Below are 13437 nucleotides of genomic sequence, written 5' to 3'. Positions count from 1 at the left end.
CAGTTCTCGGGAATCCAACACCCTCACACAGACATACATGCAGACAAAAAAACCAATGCACATAAGATTAATCATTTTAAAATATAGAATACTACTGGTATATGTATTTTACACCAACTTATACATCAGAATATTCTAACAACAGTAAGGATTTCTTAGTGAAAAGGAAAATATAACCTAATCGATTGGTTTATTATGAATTATTGCATTATTCTGTCACAGTTTGTTTTGAGATCTTTGACTCTTATTGTGATGATTTTTTTTTTTTTAATAATTTCAGTGGAGCAAGAAATTCCCATAGAGCCTCCGAGTGCAACCACGACCACTACAATTGGAATTTCTGCTACGTCTGCCACGTTCACAAATGTATTTGGGAAAAAAAGAGCCAATGTAGTGACAACCCCCAGCACCAATCGGAAAAATAAGAAAAATAAGACAAAAGAGTCCCCTCCCACAGCACATTTAATTTTACCTGAACCCCATATATCTTTAGCACAACAAAAAGCAGATAAAAATAAAATAAATGGAGAACCTAGAGGTGGTGGTACAGGCGGGAATAGTGATTCAGATAACTTAGATAGCACAGACTGCAACAGTGAGAGCAGTAGTGGTGGTAAAAGCCAAGAGTTAAATTTCACTGTGGATATGAATTCCACCAGTGACAGAAGGGGCCCCACAGTTCTCAATTCTCAAGAAGAAAAGACAATTACTGCCACTTCCAAGACTCAGACATGGTAAATTTTTCTATTTTGTTAACTCAATATTCACTGCTTTTATTTCATACCTGGCATAAAATTTCACAGTATGTCATCTATGTACAAGTTATATTAAAGTATCTACAATATTATCTTGTCTCTAGTCTTCAAAACTAAAATCATCTCTGTCCTCTTAATCATGTGTTCATTGTAAAGATTAGTAGATATTTTATAAGATTCTTAGTCTGAAGTTTAAAAAATTATTTCATTACAATTTTGTCTATGTAGTCTCTTGAATGTCTATCTTAAATATATCTTTTGTTGAATTCCGTAATTCCCTTTTCTCAGCCTTGAAGGTGAAGTGAATTCTAATTCCTTGTCAGCAAGCTACAAGTCATTGCCATTAAGCTCTCCAACCATGAAACTGAATCTCACTAGTCCTAAAAGGGGTCAGAAAAGAGAAGAAGGGTGGAAAGAAGTTGTTAGAAGGTAAGTAGGATTAATCTCATCTGTTAGTTTATTTACTTTCTTGTTTGTCCCAGCCCCTCCCCACCCCACCTTCGCTTTCCAAGTAAGCCACCATAGTGGCTTTTTATTTTACTTTGTTTTGTTTTTTGTATGGATCTGATGCAACCCATACTGACCTTAAATTTGATATACAGCCAGGGCTAACCTTAAATTCCTAACCCACCTGCCTCTGCTGCCCAAGTGATAGGATTACAGGTGTATACCAGCACACCTGGCTTAAAATTCCCCATCTTTTATGACATGGTTACCTATTTTATAATTTGAATGTAACCATCATTGCAAACTCTAATACCATACTAAACTCAGAATATACCAAAACAAAACTAGAAACAATATATAAAATTTACATGCATATTTCAGACCTTTTAAAATTGCTAAATATGAACTATTTATTATTTAAAATTACAAACTAGCGTATATTACTCAGTGTATATTTTGTTTTGTTTTTGAAACAGAGTTTCACTATATAGCCCTGAATTTAGAAAGAGAAAGCATGTTAATTGCAGATTAGTTGACTTGTGTTATTTTGAGCAGATTTGAATGCTTACATTATGAGGGAACTAAATAGGATTTTTGGTCTGCCTGCCTGCCTGCCTGCCTGCCTGCCTGCCTGCCTGCCTGCCTGCCTGCCTGCCTGCCTGCCTGCCTGCCTTCCTTCCTTCCTTCCTTCCTTCCTTCCTTCCTTCCTTCCTTCCTTCCTTCCTTCCTTCCTTCCTTCCTTTCCATGCCAATCCCAATTCCTCCTCTCTCCTCTCCTCCCACTCCCCCAGCCTTCTTCCCCACCCCATCATCAGAGGGTAAGGCCTCTCCTGGGAAGTCAGCTGAGTCTTTCCCATCACCTCGTTGATGCAAGACCAAGCCCCCTCTCCCCCGTGTCTAGGCTGAGCAAGGTATCTCTCCATAGAGAATGGGCTCCACAAAGTCAGTTCATGCATTAGAGTTAGATCCTGGTCCCACTGCCAGTGGCCCCATATACCATTGTTGCCTGTATTTAGGGGGCCTAATTCTATGCAGGTTCCCCAGTTGTCAGTATGGTGAGTCAGTGATCTCCCACTAGCTCAGGTCAGTTGATTCTGGGCTTTCCTCATGATAGTCTTGACCTCTTTGTTCATTGTCTTTTGGTTTTTTTTTTTTTTGGTTTGTTTGTTTGAGAAAGAATCTCAATAAGTATCTCTGGCTATCCTGGAACTCACAATGTAGACCAGACTAGCCTCATACTCAGAGATTCCCCTACTTCTGCCCCCCAAGTACTAGGGCTAAAGGCATGCACCACCATGTCCCACTTAGGATTTTTGTTTTAAATGGCAATTTAGTTTTTAATCTAATTTTCCTCAACTAGATTCAATATAATAATAGTTTCTAAAATAAGAATTTAATTAAGGATCAAGAATATTCTAAAAAAAATCCATCAATATACTTAGACATCTTAACTTTTTATTCCAATATTTATTATTTAAAGATGTTAGATTTCATAAGCTCATGGGAAGCCTTCATTTTATAGGTCAAAGAAATTATCTGTTCCAGCCTCAGTGGTGTCCAGAATAATGGGAAGAGGAGGATGTAACATTACAGCAATACAAGATGTTACTGGTGCCCATATTGATGTGGATAAACAAAAAGATAAGAATGGAGAAAGAATGATTACAATAAGGTAACTGCTATAAAATGACAGATATATTACTAGTTCTGAATCAAAATTTTATAAGAAGCATACTTTTAGTAGATAGGAATTTTATTTGAGAGTTGGGATATAGCTCAATGGTAAATTTCTTGCTTAACATATATATTAAGCCCTGGGGTCAACACCAGGTGGAAAAATTGAATCATAAGATTATCTAGGGAAAAAACAAAATGTATTGTAAAAAAATTTCTGTTATAAAAAAGATTACCTAAGGTGTGTTGTTTTTCATATTGTTGGCCTTATTTCATTTGTTCTCCAGAGGTGGTACAGAATCAACAAGATACGCAGTTCAACTTATCAATGCACTTATTCAAGATCCTGCAAAGGAACTAGAAGACTTGATTCCTAAAAACCATATCAGGACACCTGCCAGCACCAAGTCCATTCATACAAACTTCTCATCTGGAGTAGGCACCGCAGCAACTTCCAGCAAGAATGCATTTCCCTTGGGTGCTCCAGCTCTTGTAACATCACAGGCAGCAACATTGTCTACCTTCCAGCCCACTAATAAACTTAGCAAGAATGTGCCAACAAATGTGCGATCTCCTTTCCCAGTTTCTCTTCCCTTAGCTTACCCTCATCCTCATTTTGCTCTGCTGGCTGCTCAGACTATGCAACAGATTCGCCATCCTCGCTTACCCATGGCACAGTTTGGAGGAACCTTCTCACCCTCACCTAACACTTGGGGACCATTCCCAGTGAGACCTGTGAATCCTGGCAATACAAATAGTTCTCCAAAGCATAATAATACAGCCCGTCTACCTAACCAGAATGGACCTGTTTTACCATCAGAATCTCCTGGACTAGCTACTGCCAGTTGTCCTATCACTGTCTCTTCTGTGGTTGCTGCCAGTCAGCAGCTATGTATGACTAATACTCGGACTCCTTCATCAGTCAGAAAGCAATTGTTTGCTTGTGTGCCTAAGACCAGCCCTCCAGCAACAGTGATTTCCTCTGTGACAAGCACTAGTAGTTCCTTGCCTTCTGTCTCCTCCACATCTACCACTAGTGGACAAGTTACCACCACATTTATACCTGCAACTACTCCTCAAGTACAACTTTCTTCACAAAAGATAGAGTCTTTCTCTGCCATACCACCTCCCAAAGAGAAAGTGTCTACACAGGACCAGCCTTTGACAAACCTATGTACACCAACTGCAAACAGTTGTAATAGCTCTGCCAGCAACACCTCAGGAGCTCCAGAAACTCACCCATCCAGTAGTCCTTCTCCTCCCTCCAATAATACACAAGAGGAAGGACAGCCACCCAATGTGTCTGATTTAAATCCTATGTCAATGCCTTTTGCCTCTAACTCAGAACCGGCTCCATTGACTTTGGCATCACCTAGATTGACCACTGCTGATAATCAGGACACTGGTAATTTACCTCAGTTAACTGTACCAACACCTCGAGTTTCTCATCGAATGCAGCCCAGAGGTTCTTTTTACTCAGTGCTACCAAATGCGACTATACACCAAGATCCCCAGTCAATTTTTGTTACCAATCCTGTTCCTTTAACACCACCTCAAGGCCCACCAGCTGCAGTGCAGCTTTCCTCAGCTGTGAACATTATGAATGGTTCTCAGATGCACATAAACCCAGCAAATAAGTCTTTGCAACCTCCATTTGGCCCAGCCACACTCTTTAATCACTTCAGTAGTCTTTTTGATAGCAGCCAGGTGTCAGCTAACCAAGGGTGGGGAGATGGCCCACTGCCCTCAAGAGTTGCTGCAGATGCCTCTTTCACTGTTCAGTCAGCTTTCCTGAGTAACTCTGTACTTGGACACTTGGAAAATGTGCACCCTGACAACTCTAAGGCACCTGGCTTCAGACCACCTTCCCAGAGAGTTTCTACCAGTCCAGTTGGTAAGTCATTAAGTATTGTAGTTAAATATGGGGCTGTTATAACTCACCTCTAAGCTAATTATTTTGCACCTAATATTGCATAACCTTAAAGAAATGCTTTAAATCAGCCATTTATTGCTGTATGTAAATCACATAAAATAAGCTATTCCATTCTTTTGTATTTCTGTACCTAACAGTAAGGAGATTATACCTTGTATTGGTTCAGTCTTTTGGAAGTTGATGTCCATTATATTAATAAAAAGGATCCATAGCATACTTAAAGGATTCCAAATTTATAGATTTTTTTTAATCATAATGATTATTTGTTTTTCTGATTGAAAACATTAGAACTGCACACTGCTCCATCATTCATATTACTTTATATTACACTAATGTGCTCAGTATCTTTTACATCATTAGGTGCAGCTATGGAAGAGATTCCGGTCATGTGCTAACTCAATAGATTTTTTTTTTTGTTGGAGACAAGGTCTCCTTCTGTAGCCACACTGGCCTTAAATTCATAGCAGTGTTCCTATATCACCAGAGTGCTGGGATCATAGGCATGAACCACTGTCTGGCTTTGACTTCTTGACTTAGAAATTAGATGCTGCTGTGGTGGAGAAGGGACTCTCAGAGCTCTTGCTGCTCTCTATTGGCAGCCAACAGATTCTAAGAGAGGGGTAGGCATAGCATCCAGTTGTATACCCACTGGTGAACCCACCAGGCTCAGATAGTTCCAAACTCAGGGTCACCCAAATGGCCCTAGTAAAATTTTGTAGGACATTAAATAAAACCCAATGAATATGTATACAAGATTTGTATAGAAGATGTGGGGTTGCTTGGGTTAGGAGTGAAATAAGTGATTGTCAAAGGGAGAGTAATAATGAATGCATTTGATACATGTATGAAATTGTCAAAGGAAAAAATGACTATTAGCTACTGATAGATATTTGAAAGAGGAAATCTATTTCACAGAGAATAAAAACAAAATTTCAGTCCAGTCTGTACTATACTGAAAAATGAGAAATTTTTAATTATCTGAAATTATTTTGAAACTTAAGGTTAAAAAAATAATAACATAGTTTGAGAATTAGGTTTAGTAGCATACACCTGTAATTGCAACACTTAGGAACTGAGATAGTAGAATCACAAATTCTAGGCCAACCTGAACTACATATCAAGATCCTGTCTCAAATGAAAATGTGGGTACTAGAGAGAGCAGTTAAGAGCACTAGCTGCTCTTACAGAGAACCCAGGATTCAGTTCCTACCACCCACAGCAGCTCACAATTATCTATAACTCCAGTCCCAGAGGATCTGGCACCCCTTTCTGGCCTCCATAGGTACCAGGCATGTATATGGTGCACAGACATACATGCAGACAGAACACCCATACACATAAATAAATAAAATGAATTTTAAAAAATGAAATAAAAGTATGGTGACCCACAGTAGTGATAAGGAACATGCAAGCAAGGCAAAACATCCAGATACATAAAAACAAAACAGGCTGGAGAAATGACTCAGTGGTTAAGAGTACTGACTGCTCTTCCAGAGGACCCAGGTTTAATTCCCAGTACTCACATGACAGCTCACAACTATCTGTAATTCCAGGCTCTGACACCCTCACACAGCCATACATGGCAGGCAAAAAAAATGCACATAAAATAAAAATAAATTATTTTTAAAAAAATAAAGCCAGGCGGTGGTGCATGCCTTTAATTCCAGCACTTTGGAGGCAGAGGCAGGTGGATCACTGTGAGTTCAAGGCCAACCTGGTCTACAAGAGCTAGTTCCAGGACAGGCTTTGAAGCTACAGAGAAACCCTGTCTCGAAAAATCAGTAGTAGTAGTAGTAGTAATAATAATAATAAATAAAATAAAACTCTTGGGAGTTGGAGAGATGAATCAGCTGTTAAGAGCAATATCTCCTCTTCCAGGAGATCTGAATTCAGTATCCAGCACCCACATCATGTGCCTCACAGCTGCCTGTAACTCCAGCTCCATGAGATCTGAAGCCCTCTTCTGGATTCGTGTGCACATACACACAAACACATAATGAAAAAAGTATTGGAAGGAAACACTACTGCCACTTAGCATTCTGTTCTAATTGGGAAACTGCTCTCTGGTCCATGGTGCCCTTTTGATAGTTGTACACTACTAATTTATGTTGTTCTGGATGTGTTGTAGCCTTAACTTTTATTTCAGATATGTTTAGATTTACTTGTCTTTTCAGAGAAACATTGCTGTTATTTTTCAAATATATCTATAACCTTGCAAAACTATTATCCAAACTATCATGTACACATTTCTTTTTTCCTTTCTTTTCTTCGTACCTTCTTTCTTTTTTTTATATTTATTTATTATGTATACAATACTCTGTTTACATGTATGCTTGCAGGCCAGAAGAGGGCACCAGACCTCATTACAGGTTGTGAGCCACCATGTGGCTGCTGGGCATTGAACTCAGGACCTTTGGAAGATCAGACAATGCTCTTAAACTCTGAGCCATCTCTCCAGCCCTCCTTTCTTCCTTTCTTTCTTTCTTTCTTTTTTTTTTTTTTTTTTTTTTAGGTTTTCTAAGACAGTTTCACTGTGTAGCCCTAGCAGTCCCATGACTTACTCTATAGAGCAGGCTGGCCTCAAACTCACCTGCCTCTGCCTCCCAAATGCTGAGATTAAAGAAGGCATGTGTCACTATTGCTTTTTTTTTTTTTTTTTTTTTTTTTTTTTTTTTTTTGTAAATAAGCTTCTATTGTGACTATTCTATTCACTCTGGGAAACTAGTAGAGATTTTCAGAAACCTCAGTGTGAAAGAACTCACTGTTAGTGTGCTCAGAGCTTAATAGAGAATATTTTTCTTTGATTGTCCTTATGGGGAGAAAATGAGGGATGGGAGGTATATATTCATGCACCTGGAGACTAGAAGATAAATGTCAGATGTCCTCCTCAGTAGTTCTCCAGCAATTATTTCTTTTATTTTCATTTATGTATGCATGCATATATGTGTACCTTATGCAAGTACTCTCAGGTAAGAAAAGAATGTCAGATTCCCTGGTACTAGAGTTACAGACAGTGTGAGTCGCCAGCAGTAGTACTGAGGACTTCTGATCGATCTCTTCAGTTCAGTCCCTCTCTACTTTATACATACATACATGCATACATACATACATACTACATTTAGTCTTTGTGTCTGTGTCTATGTGTCTGCCTCAGCACACATGTAGAGGTTAGAAGACAACTTACAGAAGTTAGTTCTCTTTCCCCAACATGGGTTCCTGAGATGAAAACGCAGATCATTAGGTGTGATGGCAAGAGCTCTTGACTGTTTACCCAATCACCAGTCCCTCTCCCCTTATTATTTGAGACAGGATCTCTCACTGAACCTTGAGATTAGTAACTTGGCTAGTCTGGCCAGCAACCCCTTGGGATCCTCTTCAGTGCTGGGGTTACCTATTCATACTGAGCCTGAGTACTTGGGATCAAATTCAGGTTCTTTTGTTTATACAGCATGTGCTTTACCAACTGAGCTATTTCTCTATCGCTCTTTTTATGCTTTTTAAATGGATTTGTGTATTATATACCAAAACCATTTTCCTTAATGATGGGGAAATCAATTGTTTAAAAGTATCTTCTTAAGATAATTTTTGATAACTTTTTATGTTGATAATTGTTGTCGGGGGTTTCTGTCCTGCCTGGCTCCCACAATCATTAAGTTCCAAAGAAATCACACAGAGGTCTACATTAATCATAAACTGATTGGCCCATTAGCTCAGGCTTCTTATTAACTCTTATAACTTACATTAGCCCATTATTCTTATCTATACTAGCCACATGGCTTGATACCTTTTTCAGCGAGACAGTCACATCTTGCTTCTTCTGTGGCGGGCTCACAACTGCAGAGAGAATGGGCTTTCCTCTTCCCCGATTTCTCCTGTTTCACTGACCTGCCTCTAGTTCCTCTCTGGTTATCCCGCCTATACTTCTTGCCTAGCTACTGGCCAATCAGCGTTTGTTTAGAATATAATTGACAGAATGTAGACCATGTTCCCACAGATAATAACTACTTTTTTTGGCTGGACATGGTGGTTTATGTCTATAAGTGTAAAACCTGGGAGTCAGAAACAGGCAAAGTTCAAGGCCTCCCTGGTCTACATAATGAGTTCCTGGCCAGTCAGGGAAAAAAATAATTTTTAAAAAAGAAAAAAGGCTGGAGAGGTGTTTCAGTAGGCAGTTTAGAGTATTGCTCTTGCTAGGTCTGATTCCATAGCAGCTCATAACTCCAATTTCAAAGGATTCAACATTTCCTCCTCTTTTTTTTTTTTCAGATGACAGAGCCTTTACACCTATAACTCTGACTGGTCAAAGAGAGCCACCTGTCTCAGCCTTTTTAGTGCGTTACCACACCCAGCCACCCTCTTCTGACCTTTGAGGGCACCAGGCATGCATGTGGTGTACATACATACATGCAGGCATAAACGAAATAAACTTAAAGTAAAATAGCCAGGCAGTGATGACGCACACCTTTAATCCCAGCACTCAGGAGGCAGAGGCAGGTGGATCTCTGTGAGCTCAAGGCCAGCCTGGTCTACAAAGTGAATTTCCAGGACAGCCAGAGCTACAAAGAGAAAACCTGTCTCAACCCCCCCCCCCATAGACACGAATTGATTGATTGACAGACAGACAGACAGATAGATGGATAAATAGATAGATATAAAGCTGGACATGGGTTTAACTATTTGTGAGCTGCCAAATGCCTATCAGCATTCCTACCACCTGAGTTCAATCGCTAGAAACCACATGGTAAGACCAAGAGAACCAATTCTTAAATGCATGTTCTCCACACATTTGTGTTTTATGCACATAAAAATAAATAATTTAGCTAGGCAGAGATGGCGCACACCTTTAATCCCAGCAGTCTGGAGGCAGAGGCAGGTAGATCTCTGTGAGTTCGAGGCCAGCCTGGTCTGCAGAGCCAGGACAGCCTGGGCTAAACAGAAAAACTCTGTCCGGGAATATATATGTCAACAAATAACATAAAGACAAAAATTCCTTGTTCTGGACTTAAAATTAGTACCTACCTATAATCTTTTTCTAGAAGTTTGTCTCATTTCCCTAATACACTCACTAGAGAAACCAGTGAAATTTAAAGAAAGTACTAAATTTAAATTTATACAAACTAATAGAAGCTATTATATAATTTGCAGTTTTTGTTTATGAGAATACTAAAATTAATAATTTATTGGTTTTTTTTCTTTGTGAATAAAGAAACATTAGTAAATTTTGTTGTTCATCTTCATTGGAAATTACTATAGCTTTATAAGTAACTAGCTTTATTTAAAAGAGTTTCCTCAAAAGAGAATGCATACATTATTGGGCAAGTACCACTTAGATATACACAAAATGATCTTATTTCATGTCCCATTCAGTGACAAAAGCTTGAAGATATATTTAGAACATTACTTCAGATGAAATTCCACTTTGAAACACTGAGTTCACTTTCATTTAGTTAGAGATATTGGGTGATATTCTTCTGATTATAAAAGATTGGGTTTGGCAATATAGTATCATATACATGAGTTCATTTTAATTTATGAAAAATATGCCATATGCTTCTTTATCTTAAAAAAAATTAAGTAAACCTTCAGCTTTCCATTTTAAAGTCTCAGCTAATTGGATATCTTGAACCTGTTTTATTTCAGGGCTGCCATCCATTGACCCATCAGGCAGCTCCCCGTCTGCTGCTGCTCCTCTGACAAGTTTTTCTGGCATACCAGGGACAAGGGTTTTCCTGCAAGGGCCAGCACCTGTCGGCACTCCGAGTTTCAACAGACAACACTTTTCTCCCCATCCTTGGACAAGCGCCTCAAACACATGTAGGAATCCTAGAGAAACTCTTCGCAAAAAATCTTGAATAAACTATTAAGCCATTTGATTATGGGTACATTATGTAGTGGTTTTAGTAAAATAAGAAATATGCAGATACCTGAGGTTTGTATGTGATCAAACTAAAATGTTTCCACTGGGTCTTTGGATCAAGAATCCATGATACACATAGTAGTTTACAAAAGGCTCCTGTGAAGGACAGCAGGGTTGTGAAATTACTCTGAAAAGAAACTAATTGTAGGTGATCCTTCTGACATAGTTTCACACTTATTTTTGCATTTTGGGGATGTATTTATTACCTCTTGTAGATGTACCTTTATTTTTACTTATTTCAATATTTAGAGCATGTGAATTATTTGGTCTCACATAATATATGGTATTCTCCCCCACTGCCTTGTTCTGGAAATTGAGCTCTAACTAGGCAAGTTATTTACCACTAAGCAACAGCTCTTTTTTTTTTTTTTTTTTTTTTTTTTTAAACATAGTCCATATTACCTTTTTATTTTCTTTATTTTTTTTTGAGACAAGATTTCTCTATGTAACCCTGGCTGTCCTTGAATTTAGTATTTAGACCAGACTCACCTCAAACTCACAAAGATCTGCCTGCCTCTGTCTCCCAAGTGTTGGAATTTAAGATGTGCACCACAACACCTGATCTGCATTAGTCTTTGTGACAAAGAAAACTACACATATTACAAGTTCACTAAAGAATCAAAGTTATTACTTAAATTCTAGAATAATTTTAACATTTAACTTCTCTTCCTATAGAAAAAGAGGGCTATAGAAACGGGAGAAAATTAGCTGGGTAGTGGTGGTACACGCCTTTAATCCCAGCACTCGGGAGGCAGAGGTAGGCAGATCTCTGTGAGGCCAGTCTGGTGTACAAGACCTAGTTCCGGGACAGGCTCCAAAGCTATGGAAAAGCCCTGTCTTGGAAAACCAAAAGAAAAAAAAAGAAAGAAAGAAATGGGAGAGAATTAACAAATACATGAAATACATAGCCTTAGTAAATGTAGGATATAATTATGTTTTCAGAGGATTATTTAGTATAATGATAAATTCTTTTCTAGCTTTGTTCAGTTCAGTTGGAAAAAGCCTTACAAGCTCTTTATACTTAGCTTCAGGCAGAAGTATTCTAAACAGTGGTTATAAAAATATTTTCACTTGAATTACCGTTTTAAATGAACTTTTCTTTACAGAACGTATGTTGTTGGAATATATCTCTACAAGGTTTCTCATATTTCTTTAGTTTTTATTTTATTGTAATAAAACAATAGAGAAATATTTTGCCACCAGGTGACTCTCCTATTCCATCTGTTTCTTCGGGATCATCTTCACCTCTTTCAGCCACTTCTGCACCATCAACTCTGGGCCAACAATCAAAAGGAAATAGTGCCAGTCAGGATCGAAAGATACCTCCTCCTATTGGAACAGAGAGGCTGGCCAGGATTCGGCAAGGAGGATCTGTTGCACAAGCTCCCGTAGGGACCAGTTTTGTTGCTCCTGTTGGACACAGTGGGATCTGGTCATTTGGTGTCAATGCTATGTCAGGTACCTTTCTCTCTTTCTATCAAGACATTCTGAATTAATATTATAAGAGTTTGTCATTAAAACTTAATTCCTAGTGATAGGGGAAGAGGGGCTAGAGAGAGGACTCTGATAAAGAGCACTTGTTGCTCTAGCAGAGGACCTAGGTTCAGTTCTAAGCATCATAGCTGCCTGTAACATAATTCCAAGGCATCTGATACCTCTTCAGACCTTTGTGGGCTCCTGCATGTAGGTAGTACACACACATGCATGCATGCACATAGACACATAAAATTAAATAATTTTCCCCCAAAATTGAATTCCTCAAAGGTGTCTATATTGGTACACACCTACTAACACTTCAGAGCCTTAGGAGGATCACCAATCTCAGATCACCGTGAGTTACACAGGGAGTTCAGGGTCCAGTCTGAGCTGTTGCACAGTGAAGCCTTCTCTCACAGCCCTAAAGTAGAGCTCTCACCTTGCACACAAAGCCGTGGGTTGGCTCTCTGATAATACACAGAAGCAAAAAGTTTTTGTTTTTAATGCACACACAGACACAGCATACCAAAGTGTAAAAGAAGAAGAAAAATCAGTGAAATATTCAGTGAAAGAAAGGGATTTATAGCTATGAGGGATTCATTTCTATCCTAATCTAGAATGTTATTTGAGATGATACATAGAATTGATCAGAAGTAAAAGTTTCAGCTGGACCTGGTGGTTCAGGAGGCTGAGGCAAGAATATTGACGTGACTCTCCAAGGCCAGCTGGACTGGGACTGAATAAGCATGGGTTGAAACTGGACTCTCTGAACATGGCGGACAATGAAGGCTGATGAGAAGCCAAGGACAATGGCACTAGGTTTCGATCCTAATACATGAACTGGCTTTGTGGGAGCTTAGCCTGTTTGGATGCTCACCTTCCTGGACCTAGATAGAAGTGGGAGGACCTTGGTCTTCCTGTAGGGCAGGGAATTTGCACTGCTCTTCAGTATCGAGAGGGAGGGGGAATGGACTGGGGGGAGGAGAAGAGGAGTGGGGATAGGGGGAGGGGAACGGGGGGAGGGGGCAATATGTGGGAGGAGGGGGAGGGAAATGGGAAACGGGGAGCAGTTGGAAATTTTAATTAAAAAAGAATAAAAAAAATGAGGAAAAAAAAAAAAGAATATTGACGTGAGTTCCAGCCTAGCCTAAACTACTAGACTAGGTTCCTTTCTCAAAAGAAATATGATCCAAAGCATAATTGTTTTCTGTCTTAAGGCTTCCAGTGCAGAATAG

General features: G+C 39.1%; 1 protein-coding gene across 8 annotated transcripts in view; it reads left to right on the top strand.

Moving 5' to 3' along the window:
* Ankhd1 (ankyrin repeat and KH domain containing 1) overlaps window positions 1–13437 on the top strand; it is a 118482-nt gene that overhangs the window by 95119 nt on the left and 9926 nt on the right. For 6 of the 8 annotated variants that reach the window (XM_057788247.1, XM_057788248.1, XM_057788253.1 and 3 more), the window contains 6 exons: window positions 281–734; window positions 1044–1184; window positions 2725–2874; window positions 3164–4770; window positions 10450–10623; window positions 11930–12184. In XM_057788247.1, the coding sequence (XP_057644230.1) occupies window positions 281–734; window positions 1044–1184; window positions 2725–2874; window positions 3164–4770; window positions 10450–10623; window positions 11930–12184 (2781 nt within the window). The remainder of the gene's footprint in view (window positions 1–280; window positions 735–1043; window positions 1185–2724; window positions 2875–3163; window positions 4771–10449; window positions 10624–11929; window positions 12185–13437) is intronic. The other 2 variants (XM_057788249.1, XM_057788251.1) reach the window with 1 other exon arrangement.

This window comes from Chionomys nivalis, chromosome 14 (assembly GCF_950005125.1).
Source record: "Chionomys nivalis chromosome 14, mChiNiv1.1, whole genome shotgun sequence".
NCBI lineage: Eukaryota > Metazoa > Chordata > Mammalia > Rodentia > Cricetidae > Chionomys > Chionomys nivalis.
This window is presented reverse-complemented; position numbering and strand designations above follow the sequence as displayed.